Genomic DNA, 14775 nt, shown 5'->3' on the forward strand with positions numbered 1-14775 from the left:
GCTCCCCGGGAGGTGCGCGGGGACCTCCGCAGCAGCTCGCCGGCTGCCTGCGGGAGGAGGCGGGAGCTGGCAGCACCCTGGGCTTTCCCCACGGGGCTCCTCCGTCACGCTCCAAAGACCCCCTGCTTCCTTGCTCCTCCTTCCTCTCACAGCGCCGTTCTCCTACCGGAGGAGGCCTTGTGGGGTTCCCCTGGATGATGGGACTGGCTTGCTTCTTCCCCCCTCTCCAAATGTCTGCTTCTCCTGCTCCTCAGAGCTGCCTCTCAGGCTTTGCTGACAAACGCGTGACTCTCACATGCCCTCGGGAAGCCGGGCGGCAGCGGGGTGGCCCAGCCCGGGAGCGCGCTGCATGCGTGCATATGCGCGCGTGCTTGTGTGTGTATGTGAGAGAGGCGGTGCTGGCGGCTTGGATGGATCCTTAGCACCGGGGCCCGGGCAGCCCTCACAAGCTGTGCTGGCTGCTTAATAGGCAGAACTAGGCGGTGGAGGTTAAACTGACTAGAGGCAGTGCCTCCCCCCCACCGCTATTGTTTCAGTCTGTCTGGCTGCAGATTCAATAAGACAGCAGGGTATTGATTTCCATTGTGAAGGCGATCACGAGACGGGCTAGAAACTTCTTTTTAATTGAAAGCTCAGATCCCGGAGACTTCGGAGGGCCCGGGGGTGGGAGCTCGCGGCCCACAGCTGCTCCCCACATCCAGAGAGAGGTTTACCTTGCTTGCCTCGCGGCCCGTAGGAAACAGCAGGAGCATCTGCTCCGTTCCACCGCCGAGCCAGGCCACAGGCAGGACGGGAGAGGGAGCTTCTTGGAGCTGCACCTGCTGAGCACCGCTGCCCTGCCTGGCTCCGTCAGGCCCGGGCAGCCGGGGAGGGGGCCGGCTCCGCTGTGGTGTCAGGGCTGTTGTTGCCCCACGGGGCTGCGTTTCGGAGCCAGTCGCGAAGGGTGCCGGGCTGCTCCGGGGCGGTGCAGAGCACTGCGGGCAGCTCACGGGGTCGACCCCTTTGCCCCTTTCCATGGAGCGGAAGAGAGCCCGGCCAAGGCCCAGGACCAGCTCTAGGGCAGCGGGTACTGCACGGACGCTCTCCATCCCTTTCAAACTCTTCCGCGTTGCTTCAGCACCTGCCCAGAAGCCCCATACAGCAGCGCTGGCATACCTCGCCCTAGCTCTGGCCCATGCACGGCTGGGGCACTGCAGCCGGGTAGCGACTCGCAGCACTCCTGCTCTCCGGGGCTGGCTGCGGAGCGGTGCGTGCGGCGTGGGGAAAGGGCCTGAGGCAGAGATTGCTGTGCACTCGCTTCCCTTGTGACCCAGCGCCCCGTATTTCCAGGCTTCTGCCTCCGGTTGCAGCGCGGAGGTGAGGCACCACGCCAGGAGTTTCACCTCCTGCATGACTGCTGGGGGTCTGGAGGGCAGCCCCTGGCTGTCGCTCTGCCCTCCGTGTCCGTGCGGGGGACAGGGGTTCTCCGGGCCTCTCCATAACGAGATCCCTGGCCCGTGCCAGGGCGAGGCCTCGGGGTGGTCCAGTGCAGCGAGACGGTCAGCAGCTCGGAGGTTCCTCTCCTGCAGCACTCGTGGCCGCTTGGGCTTGCTCCTGCGGGGACCGATACATCTGGAGCAGCCTGAGCAGCCAGCGCCTCCTCTTCCAGGTCTGGCAGGTCCCCGTGACCATGGTGGGATGCTGCAGGGAAGTTGGCCTCCATCTCCGTGTCCGAGGCTGCGTTGCAGTGCTGCAGACCAGGCCAGCAGCCCCCCTTCACCCTGTGGGGCAGAGCCCTCTGGGGAAGCCGCTGACCATCACCTGGCATGAGTGGCTGCAGCTAGGAGACGGAAACAGGTGCCTTGCGGCTGGAGCGGAAGGGCACGGGATACCAGGAGCCCGTCTGCTGCTGCACAGCTGTGCCTGCGTGCCCTGGCTGCTCCGTGCCTCAGTTTCCCCGCTTGTGAAAGGGACCGTGGAGGGCAAAAGGTTTGGGTCGCTGAGGGATCGTCCTCCTCTGTGCTGCCTCCTGGGGTCAGGTGACAAGTGCCGGCTCCCCTCCATGGCCACCTCTGCTCCCAGGGCCGTGAGACAGAGCGTGCCCCGGGTGGGATCAGGACCGGAGGCAGCTGAATCGTGCCCCCCCACCACATCATCCCAAGCCACTGGTCAGATAAGAGGTCGTCCCCATGGCAGTGGCCTGCTCCCGAGGCCTGGCGGCTCGGCGCTCGGCCCGGAGGCTGGAGCCCAGGCGCGGGGGCGGAGGTTGCCTCTGGCCGAGCGGCAGGGGAAGGAATGTCTGACGTGCGCCCGAGCCAGCCGGGCTGTGGGAACGGCTCTCGCCCGGCCCTGGCCCGCGGCCCCGCTCCCCAGCCGTGGCACCGAGGGGCAGCCGGGGCCTGGCTGCCTGCGCACGCCAGCGTCTCCCAGGGCTGAAGCCAGCTTGCACGGGGCAAGGGGCAGAGGGCTGGCAAGGACCTCCGTGCTTGAGGGGTGTTTTCCCTGCACTGATGAGCTCCCTTGATGCTCTGGGGGGGCGCCCCCCTACTCCCACGGTAGAGCCAAGTCTGGGTAAAGCAAAAGGCCAAGCCTCCCTGACCCCAACCAGGCCGTGGCCCCGGCATTAAAACCCCTCACGCTCTTGCACTAGCCAACCTCACGGCCGCCCAGCCGCTGGCTCCAGCGCTCATAAGCACCTGCCCGCTCTCCCTCCCCGCCCGCAGGCTGGCGAGACCCATCTTTGATGGCCCCCAGCCGCGGGGCCCGTCGCTGCCCTCGCCCCTGGGCTGCCCGTCGCGCTCCCCCCGCTCGCTGCCTGGTCCCAAGCTCGCGCGCCGGGCAGGGCTCCGGGAAGCGCGCAGCGCTGCGTGGTATGCGTGTCACCCTGACACGGCCGTCTCCCCCGCCGCTCCTGGGACAGGCTGACCCGGCGTGCGGCGTTCTCCCAGGCTGTCCGGAAGGCAAAACAACCCAATGTCGGTCTCGCCGGCTGCTGAGCAGAGACGCCCAGGCGGGGCCGAGGGGCCCTGTCCCCAGGGTCATAAGAGCCTGCTCCGGGGGCGTCCGCTGCCCTGCTGTGCTACAAGCGTGGGTGGCGCACGGTGCTGCCAGCGGCCCAAGCCACCCACGAGCACCCGGGGATCAGGGTCACTGCACGGGTTACAGCGAGGGCCGGCTGCGGGGCAGGGGAGCCTGCAGCCTGGGCGGTGCAGCTGGGACGCTGGGGGAGGCTTTGTCAGCTCCAAGTCCCCGTTGCTAATCCCACTGCCCCGGGCCTCCTGTCCTCAGGAGCTTTGCAGGCTCTCTTGGAGGCTGGCAAGGGGCTCTTCCGCCCACGGGGACCCGCTGGGGTCTGGGGCTTTCCCAGCTGGGGAGCGCATCACGGAAGAGCTCGAACCCGCTTGGCCCCTTCTCTCCTGCCAAGCCCTTTCATCCGCCTCTGCTAACCTCCCGCCCAAAGCCCAGTGCTTGCTGGCCTGGCCTTGCCCCAGCTGTTTGGAAAAGTAGCAATAATTAATAATAAACGAGAAGGGGGGAAGGGGGAAGAGTCTGCTCTTAAAGCGACAGCCCGGTATTTTCACAAGCCGCTTTCATTTGCCAAACCCACTTCCATGTGTCGCGTCTGGGGCCCTTTCTCCCTCTCCTTTGCTTTCGCCCTCCTGCCCCAGAGGCCTTGCTTTGATTTTTTTTTTTTTTTCCACTCCTTTGTTCCCCGCTTGCCGGCCCTCCCCCTCCTTGGCCTCTTTGGTGGGACAGGGAAACGCTCTCCACCATTTCTGCTCCGCGTGGCCCCAGTGCGGGGCTCAGCGTATTTTAATTGAACTGTCTTTCCACCGAGATATATGCTTTAACCGCACTCGGCTGCCGGGGCGTCCTGGGAAATCCAGCTGTAATACAGAAGAGCTAAATGAAAAGGAGCCTGTGGGCCCCTAAAGGGGAGAGGGAGGGGAGAGGAGAGGTGCTTGGGGGGGGTGGGAAGCAGAGGGAGATTTGCAGTGGGACCTCATCAGGAGTAATCCTCCCGGCGGTTTGGGGGGCCATGAGTTGGGAGAATGCAGTTTGTAGGAAATAAATTAATTAATAGGAGTAAGGAAGGTGCTGAAACGGTAACGACACCTGTGGGACGCCCCGTGGGGAATGAGAACGGGCTGGGACCAGCACAAGCTGACAAGCAAAGCTTCACAGTTTTCAGCCTCAGCAGCGTGCCGGCTGCGTGGGGTGTCCCGGGACAGGGCCTGGTGGCCACGGGCAGGCGGGGGGCTTGCTGTCCCTGCGAGGGGTGGCACGGAGCGGGTCCCCTTGCTTCACGCATGGCAGGCTGGATAGAGCTTGGTGACCTTAGCTGGGAGCCTGGAGAGAGGGTGTGGGAGCAAATGGGAGTGGTGTGGGGTGCGTGTGGGGCGGGACGGGCACATGTGCGCACACTTCTCACTGGGCACGTGCGCCCGTGCGCCCACGTCGTGCCTGAGTGTCGTGCGCACAAGTGGTTCTGCGTGGGGGCCGTTTGTTTGGTGCATCCAGCCTGACATCTCCAGTGAAAGGAGCAGGGATGACTCAGATCAGTCCCTAGCACAGACAGCGCGCGCCAGAGAAGCCCAGGTTAAAAAAAGCAAGAGGAAGGGGGGGAAAAAAACCCCTCCTGCCTGGGAGCGCGGCGCGGTTTGGCTCCCAGCAGGCGTCTGGCGTGATGTGTGAGACGCACCAGCCAGCGTGCACTGAAGTGGGGAAGTAGGGCTCTCCGCCATGCCCCTTGTTACTGCCATCTCCATAATCAGCCCTGGGGAAGGATGGGGGGAGATGGGTCTCCTTGCAGAATGGGAGCCACAGGGGCCAGTGTGGTGGCCTGCAGGGCCCCCCGGCTCCGGGGAGCAGGGCCTGGCCCAGGGGTTTTAGGGCCATGACACAGTGTCAGCATGCACCGGGGTGCCCCTACATTGTAAAGTGTTCCCCCCCCAGGGGAGGGGGGGTGTCCTTGCTTACCCACAATGCCTTGTTCTGGGGGGTCAGGGAAAGACCTCCCTTCCCCGGTTCAGAGGCAAGCTTGCGGATGCTGGCACAGCCCCCTTACAACCTTCCTGAAGGAAACCCTCCCTGTTGGCCAGGGGGGCCAGAGCAAGGGGCAGAGGAGGGATTCCCTGTAACGGCCCCCCAGGAGAGGCCAGAGGGGAGCTGGCATGGCGGGGGGCACCGTCCGCGACAGCCACGGATGGGGCTGTGGCAGGGCTGACGACTGCCTCTCTCCCGCGCGGCGCAGGCCCCCCTCAGATGCAAGCGGCGTGTTCGCGAGGGGCTGGCGGAGCCGCCGTCCCCTCGCCCTTGTATTGGGCAGGCGTCGCCTGCCACGCGGCACGCAATCGGCCAAGCAGCCTCCGTGAGCAAAGACGGGAGGCAGGTGCTGCCTTGCGCCTAACACAATCGGGGCTAGGAAATCGGGACGCTTGATGATGGCTGTGCCTCGCTGCGCTTCTAATAGACGGCTGCTTGAAGGAGCAGACAGATTCCAGATGGTATCAGACCAATTGAGGAGGTTATTGGGAGCGGGGGGGGGGATGTCTGGAGGAGAAGGAGGGAAGGCAAGCAGAACCAGGAAGTCGAAATGATTTCGTGTGGCAGAGCCCGTGTTCCTGTCCTCAAGTCGTAACTACAGGCGCGGTAACCAGATCACAGGATCCCGGGCTCCCAAGGGGGGGCGCGGGGAGGAGGAGGAGGAGGAGGAGGATGGCTCCGCGAAGCGCTTTCCAGCAGCCTGGGGCCGGGGGAGCAGGGGCGTGAAGCCGGGCTCGGCCCGGTGGGGTTGCCACCTGCATTGTTTGGCAGCCGAGATGCTGAGGCAGGAAGGGCAGGCTCCGCGCTCCCGACCCCGAGGGTGTCACTAGGCTGCAGCTGCTCGGAGAGGGAGGAATGGCGGGGGCGGGAAGGGGGGGATCAGGGCGGTTTTGTTTGCCGGCGAGGCTGGGGGTCTGGCGGCCGCGGGGAGCGAAGGTCTGGGAGGGAGACGGAGCCGCTGCAATCCAACTGGGAGCGCCACCCCCCCACCCGCCCATCTCCCCGAACCTCGTCCCGGCTTTGCAAACCAAAAGCAACACGAGAGAGAACGGGGGGGGGAAGCTGCCCGCCCGGACCCGAGGTAAAAGCAAACGGCTCGTTTGAATCCTCTGTCTCTCTCTTCACAGATAACAAGCCCGAGCCATGCAGTCCTTTCGAGAAAGGTGTGGTTTCCATGGCAACCAGCAGAACTACCAGCAGACTTCACAAGATACATCACGCCTGGAGAATTACAGGCATCAAAGTCAGGCAGGGCCGAACTGCGAGCGTCAGAGGCTGGTGGCGAAAGAGTACTACAATCAGCAGCAGCTGCCGTACCCGGGGTATGAGAGCAGCGCCGTGGAGAAGTATCACCGGGGAAATAAGCAATTACCTGGCCAGCAGCTGCAAGGCAGGCCGTCCTTTTCGAATTACGCCGTCCAAGAGAACAGCCCGTACCCGGCCCGCTACTCCGGGGAGGAGAGCCTGCAGGCCTGGGGGGCCCAGCCGCAGGCCCTAGCCGGAGGGGTGGCGAAGTATGAGGAGAACTTGATGAAAAAGACGCCGGCTCCCCCGGGCAGCCGGCAGTACCACGAGCAGGCGTCACAGCTGCCGTTCAGGACTCACTCCCTGCACCTCCAGCAGCAGCCCGCCCTGACCTACCCCAAGCTGCCGAGGCAGAAGATCCAAAATGACGTCTCCTCGCCCATGCCCTTCTCCCAAAGCCCCCACTTCACCCAGTCCTTCCCGGCCTCCTCCACGTACTCGTCCGTGCCGGGCGGGAGCCAGACGGCTCACTCCTACAAGAGCTGCACCGCGCCCTCCGGCCAGCCGCAGCACGAGAGGCCGCTGGGCAACGCCGCCAACCTGGCCTCCGGGCAGCGGGTGCAGAACCTGCACGGCTATCAGGCCAACCGGATGAGCTACGACCAGCAGCCGCAGCAGCAGCCGCAGCCGCAGCAACAGCAGCCGCAGCAGCAGCCGCAGCCGCAGCCGCAGCCGCAGCCCCAGTCTTCCCTGCCAGGAAGACACCATGCCCAGGAAACCCTCCATTACCAGAACCTGGCCAAGTACCAACATTACAGCCAGCCCGGCCAGACCTACTGTCAGGGCGACGCACCGCCTGTGAGGACGCCGGAGCAATACTACCAGACCTTCAGCCCCAGCTCGAGCCATTCCCCGGCGCGCTCTGTCGGGCGGTCTCCGTCCTACAGCTCCACGCCGTCCCCCCTGATGCCCAACCTGGAGAACTTCCAGTACAGCCAGCAGTCCCTCAGCGCCGGGACGTTCCCCGCCGGCATCACAGACCACAGCCACTTCATGCCTTTGCTCAACCCTTCTCCGACAGATGGGACGAGTCCAGAGGCGCAGCCCGGGAACTGCAAAAGCTTGCAAAAGGAGAAGATCCCCGAGAACCTGCTGTCCGACCTCAGCTTGCAGAGCCTGACCGCGCTCACCTCGCAGGTGGAAAACATTTCCAACACCGTCCAGCAGCTTCTCCTGTCCAAGTCGTCCATGGCCCAGAAGAAAGGCATCAAGAACGCTCCTCGGACGCCGGAGCAGCTCAAAGGGCAGCACTGCAGCCCTGAGAGCAGCACGTACTCTGCTGAGCAGGTGGGGACGCCCCTGTCAGACCCTCTCAGCACCCCACAGTCTGTCCACGCTGAAACCCAGGATGCCGATTACCTGAGCGGGTCTGAAGACCAACTGGAGAGAAGTTTCCTCTACTGCGGACAGGGCCGCAGCCCGGCCAGAGTCAACAGCAACTCCAAGGCCAAGCCCGAATCCGTGTCCACCTGCTCTGTGACGTCCCCGGATGACATGTCCACAAAGTCCGACGATTCCTTCCAGAGCATCCATGCCAACCTGCCCCTGGAGACCTTCACCAAGTTTGTGGCCAACGAAAGGGAGTGCCCGCGGCTGCTCCTGAGCGCACTCTCGCAGGAGGAGCTGGCGTCTGAGATCATCGTCTTGCAAGACGCGATCAATGAGAAGGTGGACAAGGCTTGGGCTGACTCCCCCAGCTTGAGCAAGGAAGCGACCAAATCCCCCTTTCATTTAGAAAACCACAGGACATGCCTGGACTCAATGGTAAAGGGCCCGTGGCCCAGCCAAGGGGACTCGAGCACCCTCACTGAATCCCTGAAGTTAGACAAAGCCTCCGGTGGGAACAACGGCAAGGACTTCAGCGAGGAGGTTTACGAGACTCCCTCGGTGGAGTTCGCAGCCGCAGAGACAAAGAACACCCTCAAAGATGCGGGGTCCTTGGCATACAACTCCAAGCCCAGCATCCCAGCTGCTACTTCCAGCTCCGGGGCTGCCAGCTACAGCTGCTACTCCAACACCACCGCCAACTCGGTGGGCTCTGAAAGCACCATGGAGCATTTTGACTGGCCAGATGAAAGCCTCGGCGAATCCTGCCTGAGGTGGAAAGACCTGGGGTCAAGCCTGCAATCGTCAGACCTTTCCAAGGGCTTATTCCACAGCAAATTGGCTGGGTCTTGCAAGGAGAAAAAAAATGCCTGCAGCATGGAGATGTGCGATGGCGAACAGCCAGCCAAGAATGAGCAAGCAAAGGATTTCAGCCAGCAGGAGATGGGGGAGGAAGAGGAAGAGACGTTGACGTATGACGAGGCCACCAAAGCAGATAATGAGAGATGGCTGGAGGACACCAGGCACTGCTGTTCAGGTGGGGACTTCAGCGAGATTCCCATGATATCGTCTCCGGATCTGAAGGAGTCCGACTTGGAGCCCGAAGAATACTCCTCGCTGTGCGAGCTGGCGAGTTCGGAGCAGAAGTCCATGATCTACGACACGTCCCCACCGAAACCCCCCGAGAACGCGCCTGTGCTCTCTTCCAGCGACGTGCCCGTGTCAGCCGAGGAGACGGTGAGCACGGTGGAGAAAGACAGCTCCGCTCCTTCCTCTCGGTTGTCCGGCCAGTCCGTGATCCTCCTCGGCCCAGCCGTCGGGACCGAAACCAAGGTGAAGAGCTGGTTCGAATCTTCCCTCTCTCACATCAAACCCGAGGATGAAGCTGTGGGGAGCGAGGACACTCTCCAGGGAAAGGCAGAACCTGAAATGCCCTTGTCAGTCAAGGTCAAGAAGCAAGTGGCCCCTGAAAATCTGCTGATAAAATCAGAGCCAACCTTGAGGGCCAAAAGCTTACGGAGCAAGAGGGTCCACTGCAGGCTGTCGGAGAGAGAGGACTCTGGTAAGCTGGTGCCGAGCCTAATCAAAGACGTCCCGGGAGCTGGCATGGTGGGCAGCACGTGTGTTGGGCCAGAGAGCCAGCTCGAGACACCAAGCAAAAATGCCCATGGCCAGACTCCTCGGTTTCCAGCGGAGGGCTTGCCAGCGAGGATGTGCACCCGCTCTTTCACTGCTTTGACGGAGCCCAGGACGCCAGCCCCTCTGGAAGGGCTGAAAGCCTCTGACCATCAGGAAAAGTTGGGGAAGAAATCGGCTTGTGCCATGAAGCAGAGAGCTGCCTTCAAGGCCAGGAAGCGCTCTGGGAAGCCAGCCCCCAAAGGTGTCCAGAATCCCAGCGATCTGGCTCCAGTCCTGGTCCCAAACCTCGTGCAGAACGATGACTTGGTTGGCCAGAAGCCTAAAGACCTAGAGGCTCCAGAGACCGAGGTGAAGGATCAGAGGTCCATGATCCTCCGGTCCCGGACAAAGACGCAGGAGGTCTTCTACACCAAGCGGAGGCGGGAGCGGAGGACCGTGGAGGTCCGGCTCAAAAACTGCAAGGTGCCCAAGAAGCTCCTTTCCAACAACCACCTCCCGCCCGCCTTCAAGTTGGCATCCCAGGGCAGCCCGCACAAGGAGGGCAAGGTAGGCAAGAGGATGAAGCTCCCCAAGCCGGGGGCTGGCATGGGCAGCAAGATGTCGGAGCGGCCGCTGCATTCCCTGAAGAGAAAATCCACCTTCCTCTCCCCCATCCCGGCCAAGAAGAGGAACTTGGTTTTACGGAGCAACAGCAGTGGCGCCAAGGACGAGAAGCCTGACACCTCCCCCAGCTTGTTCAAACGGATGCCGTCCGCCAAGAAGGCAAAGGCCAAACTGCCCACCAAGAGCCCCTGCGAAGCCGTCCTCAAGCCCCCTCCGGCCAAAGAGACCCCCGACGTCTGCATTAAAATCACCTCCCGGGCCGCCTTTCAGGGGGCCACGAAGACGAAAGTCCTGCCTCCGCGGAAGGGCAGGGGCCTCAAGCTGGAGGCCATCGTGCAGAAGATCACGTCTCCCAACCTGAAGAAGTTTGCCTGCAAAACTGCCGCCGCCACCGCCGCCGCCACCGCTCGCCGCAGCCCTCTGAGCCCCTCCGCCGCGGAGAAGGAGCGGGCCTTGAAGCACGGGAGCGTAACCCCAGCGGCGGGAGAAGCCAGGCCATTGAGCCAGGGCATGGCACAAAAGTCTCCTGCCGCTTCAGTAGCAGAGCAATTATGCAGAAATTCGAACAACAGATCCTTAAAAGGGAAACTAATGAACGGCAAGAAACTGTCCTCCGACTGCTTCAGGGGTGAGGCCTGCTTGTCTCCTGAGCCGGCACAGCACGGCGGCAGCATGGCCGCCAAGAGCCTCGGCTTGCTGCCCAAGAAAAGGAGCCGGAAGGGGAAAGCCGCGGCCCTCGGCCTGGCCAAGAGCCCCCTGGACAAGCGGGCTGCCCTCGCCCCTCCTTTGCTCCTGACAGCCCGGGAGCGGGCGGCCGCGGGGAACACGCTGGGCAATGGGGAAGAGGGACAAAGGGATGGGAAGAAGCCAAAGAGCGAGGACAAAGACTTTGCAGGCAGCGAGGGCCCCGAGGGGAGAGCTGCCCCGGGCCAGGCCCGGGCGCCGAAGCCGCGAGCCAACCACTCCAACTACAATGGCTACTCCAAGCGGCAGAGGAAGCGGCTCGCCCGGGGCAAGGCCAAGAGCGTGGCGTCGCGGTGTAAGAGCAGGGGCAAGCGGCGGCGGCAGCAGCAGCAGGCCCCTCTGCTCCACCCCACGGAGCCGGAGATCCGCCTGAAGTACATCTCGTGCAAGCGGCTGCGGACGGACAGCCGGGCGCTGCCCTTCTCCCCGTACGTGCGCGTGGAGAAGCACGACGAGTTCACCACTACCTGCACCGTCGTCAACTCCCCCGGGGACGAGGCCAGGCTTCAGAAGGAGCAGCACCGCTCGTCCGCGGCCCAGGCCCTGCCTCCCAGCGGGGCCGCGCCGCAGCCCCGAGCGGCGCTGCCCTCGTCTTCCACCATGCACCTGGGCCCCGTGGTGTCCAAGACGCTCAGCGCCGCCTGCCTGGTGTGCTGCGTCTGCCGAAACCCAGCCAACTACAAAGACCTGGGGGACCTGTGCGGGCCGTACTACCCCGAGGACTGCCTGCCGAAGAAGAAGTCGAGGCTGAAAGACAAGATCAAAGCGGAGGGGCCGAGCGACGAGGCGCCCCTGCCTCTGCCCGCCGAGCGCGTGCTCAAAGCAACGGATAATTGTCCAGCGAGCGCTGCCGTCGGCAAGGTGCCGAGGTTGGACAGCGCCGCTGACTCGGCCAAGCAGAGCGCCCTCCGGTCGAGCTCTAGGGGGATGTTCAGGAAACTACAAAGCTGTTACTGCTGTGATGAGAGGACAGAGGGCGAGGAGGCGGCGGAGAAGCCCAAGAGGCACGAGTGCAGCAAGCCCGAGTCCCCGGCTCAGGAGCCGGCGGGCGACACGCAGGAACACTGGGTCCACGAGGCCTGTGCGATATGGACCGCTGGGGTTTTCCTGGTTGCGGGCAAGCTGTATGGGCTGCAGGAGGCGATAAAGGCGGCTGCTGAAGTGGTAAGAGCCTCACCTGAGGACCGAGGGCCCGTGGCAAGGTCTGCACGCCTGCCGCCTCCTGCTAGCAAGAAGGCAGGGGCTGGGCGAGAGGAGACAGGAGGTGGCAGGGCAAGGAGGGGAGAGGGAGCGAGGGCGTGCGTGCATGGGGAGGCAGACGGGCTGTATCTTCCAACAAGTTGAACCGCATTCTTTGCAGTCCCGGGTGGGCAGGGCCCTTGCTTGGGGAGAGGCATTCAGGTGTGAACGGGGCGGGGGGCTCAGGTTTCAGGCAGGCTCTGCGCTGCACCTGGCCAGGCACCCCCCTTCCCAGGGGCATCGTCCTCTTTGTGTCTGGAGGAGGCCTTGGAAGCAGGCGCGGGGGGGTCCCGTCGGCCAGGGATGCCAGCAGCCCTTGGGCGCTCACAGCCCGGGCCAGACTCCCACCCGGTCTCCCTTGACACCCTTGCAGAGCACCAAATTGCTGCCCTTGTAGCTGGGCAGCCCGAGCCCTAGGGTCTGCGTGACCCTGCGAGAGCAGGCACCTGCAGTGGGACTGAAGATTAGCTCCCCACATGGTAGAGGTCTGAGGCCAGACTTCCTGGTCTCATCTCTAGGGTAAGACCGAGGCTTTTCACCCCGTTCTCTCGGTACTGAGCCTTCTGTCTCTCCCATGCCCCTCTGGGCTCGCAGGGCCTACTCCAGTGGGATCCATTTGGCTTTCCACCAGGGCAATTAAAGGAATCCTTCCCACCAGCGAAATGCCACGTGGTCTCTGGTGGAAGAGTGCAGCATCAGTTAGGGAGCAGCTGGGTTTCTTGCATATTCGTTTGGGGCTAACTTTCCCTGCTGCTACTGGGACTCCAGCCTGGGCGAGGACCGCAGGGTTTGGCCCTATACGGAGCCTCTCTTGGCTTTCCTGGGCTTAGAGCAGGATTCGTGGATACGAGAGGAGGGAAAGGAGGCTCCCTCTTGTTACCCTCGCGCCAGCCGGACCCTGCCCAGACCGTTTCAGTGGGAGCTGTTGTGGCGGGTGGGGCCGGCCCCGCTCCCCTTTGGAAAGGCAGGAGCAACGCTGCGAGCCCTAGCTACTGCTCTTCGTGGTGCTTGTGCATGTCCCCTCTCCGCACCCCACGCCCTCTGCGCCGGTCACGTTCACAGCGTTGCTACCTCACCCCCACCTGCCCACAGCCTCCCATGCAGCCCTTCCCTGACCCGCCACGAGACCGCTGGGCCCTTACTCACAACTTGGGCACTTGGAGGTAACTGGGTTTAATGGCCGGTTACTACAAAGCCCAGCGAGCAGCAGTGCCAGTCTGCTGGATTGTCTTGAGAAACGTGGCTTTCAAAGCGTTAAAGATGACGCACTGGCAGAAGCAGGGTTCACCAGCCTGAAGGCATCCTGGCACCGAGGATAAGGCCCAGGCTAGAGCTGGAAACAGGAGGCCCTGTTTTTAAGGGCATCCAAGTGACTTGAGAAGCTTAAGTCTCATTGCCTCTCAGCGAGACTTGTGCTGCTTTGAATTGGTGGCAAAAACAGGCCTCTTGGGTGAATCCTGCGAAAGCACGGGGGTTTTGGAGAAGAGAGGGCTTCTTCCTATCCCAGTAAAACGTCAGCATTCCCCCCACCCTGGGGACACTGAGACTCGCTGAAAGTGAGCCAACCCACCCACTCTTCACTGAAGCCACATGGCTTGGGTCCCAGGCTAGAAACAGAAAGGAAGGACTGGAGACAGAATAAAGGGAGAAAGAAACAGGTGTTGTCTGGCGAGGGGCCCCAGTGGTGGAAACGACAGACGAGAGCGAGCAGCTAGGACGGCTGTGGGACCGGGTAGCAGGGAACCAAGAAGGGTCACCGCTTCCTCCTGCTCCCCGTCTCCTCTGCTGCATGTCAGGCCAGGAAGGTGCCCGGGAAAGGCAATAAGCCACTGGAAGCAAGGGCCAGGATAGATCCTCCATCACTCAAAATCACTGCGTCAGGGCTGGATGTCTGCGTCCTTCTAAGAGACACCCCAGCTGCCTTGTGAAAAGGCTGGGCTCCGTGCATGAATAGCTGGGTGAACGTCATCGGGCTGTGCTGGCCATCAGGATGCAGTTGGGGCTGGTCCTGCTTTGAGCCAGCGTTGGACTAGCTGCGACCTCCTGCGGTCCCTTCCAACCCTCATGGGATTTGATTTGACCAACCCAGATCACTGCGGAGCTGATGGCTCCTGGGACTCCAGCAGCCCAAGGCTGGCCAGCTACCTTGGCCTTGGTCGAGCCGGGCAGCAGCGCGCCAGCATGTCTCCGGCCTTCTGCACGTGCCTCCCACGAGCAGCATAGGCAAGCGCTAATGCAGTGAGTGCATTTACTAGCTGCTCATCGCAGGGACCCCACCTTGTCCCACGTGTGCCCCATCCTCCCTGGCGGGGGCTTCTGAAAGGCTCATCCCGACTTGTCCCTGCAGTGACCGAGTGGCCCAGGGCTGCCTGCCCCTCTTGAACGATTCCCATTCAGGGCTGGCCCATCAAAGGGTATAAATAGCACCAGGGACCTGCTCTGAATACCCCTGCTTGGTCCCCGGCGCGCTAAGTTGCAGTAGGTGCAGGGCCGTGGCGCGTGCATAGCAAGCTGCTGCTTTTGGAGGATGCCTCATAGCATCGTAGTCGCCAGGGGCAAAGCCTTTGAAGCCCAGCTTTCCCCCTGCCCCTTGAACTGCCCCCTTGGGCATCGCTCACCGGTCCTCCTCTCCGACCCCCCAGATTCATCGCTTGCGCCTGGAGATGTCGCCTGTTGGTGGCTATAAATAACATCCCTTCCAACTGCTGAGTCACAGGGCGAGGGGGAGCGTGGAGAGGCCAGATGCTGCCTCTGAGCCCGGGGGTGGACATGGAGCGATGTCGTTTATGTGGGAAGGGTGCAAGCACGGGGAGAAGCATGCCCCACGTGGGAGGTGAACCCCTGGGACAGGGCTGGGGGGAGGGATGTATCCATCACTGTCAGCTCCCCACGGTG

The 14775-nt window shown here is 63.0% G+C and overlaps 1 protein-coding gene across 6 annotated transcripts in view; it reads left to right on the forward strand.

Annotated features, from left to right (window-relative positions):
- RAI1 (retinoic acid induced 1) overlaps positions 1–14775 on the forward strand; it is a 113069-nt gene that overhangs the window by 89062 nt on the left and 9232 nt on the right. For 4 of the 6 annotated variants that reach the window (XM_090023612.1, XM_090023615.1, XM_090023613.1 and 1 more), the window contains one exon: positions 6153–11805. In XM_090023612.1, coding sequence (XP_089879738.1) covers positions 6169–11805 — 5637 coding nt within the window. In that variant the 5' untranslated portion in view covers positions 6153–6168. Of the gene's footprint in view, positions 1–4005; positions 5487–5558; positions 5632–6152; positions 11806–14775 lie in introns of those variants that run through there. The other 2 variants (XM_090023616.1, XM_090023617.1) reach the window with 2 other exon arrangements.

The sequence above is a fragment of the Crocodylus siamensis genome, chromosome 12 (genome assembly GCF_052110815.1).
Source record: "Crocodylus siamensis isolate JL-2025a chromosome 12, ASM5211081v1, whole genome shotgun sequence".
Lineage (NCBI taxonomy): Eukaryota > Metazoa > Chordata > Crocodylia > Crocodylidae > Crocodylus > Crocodylus siamensis.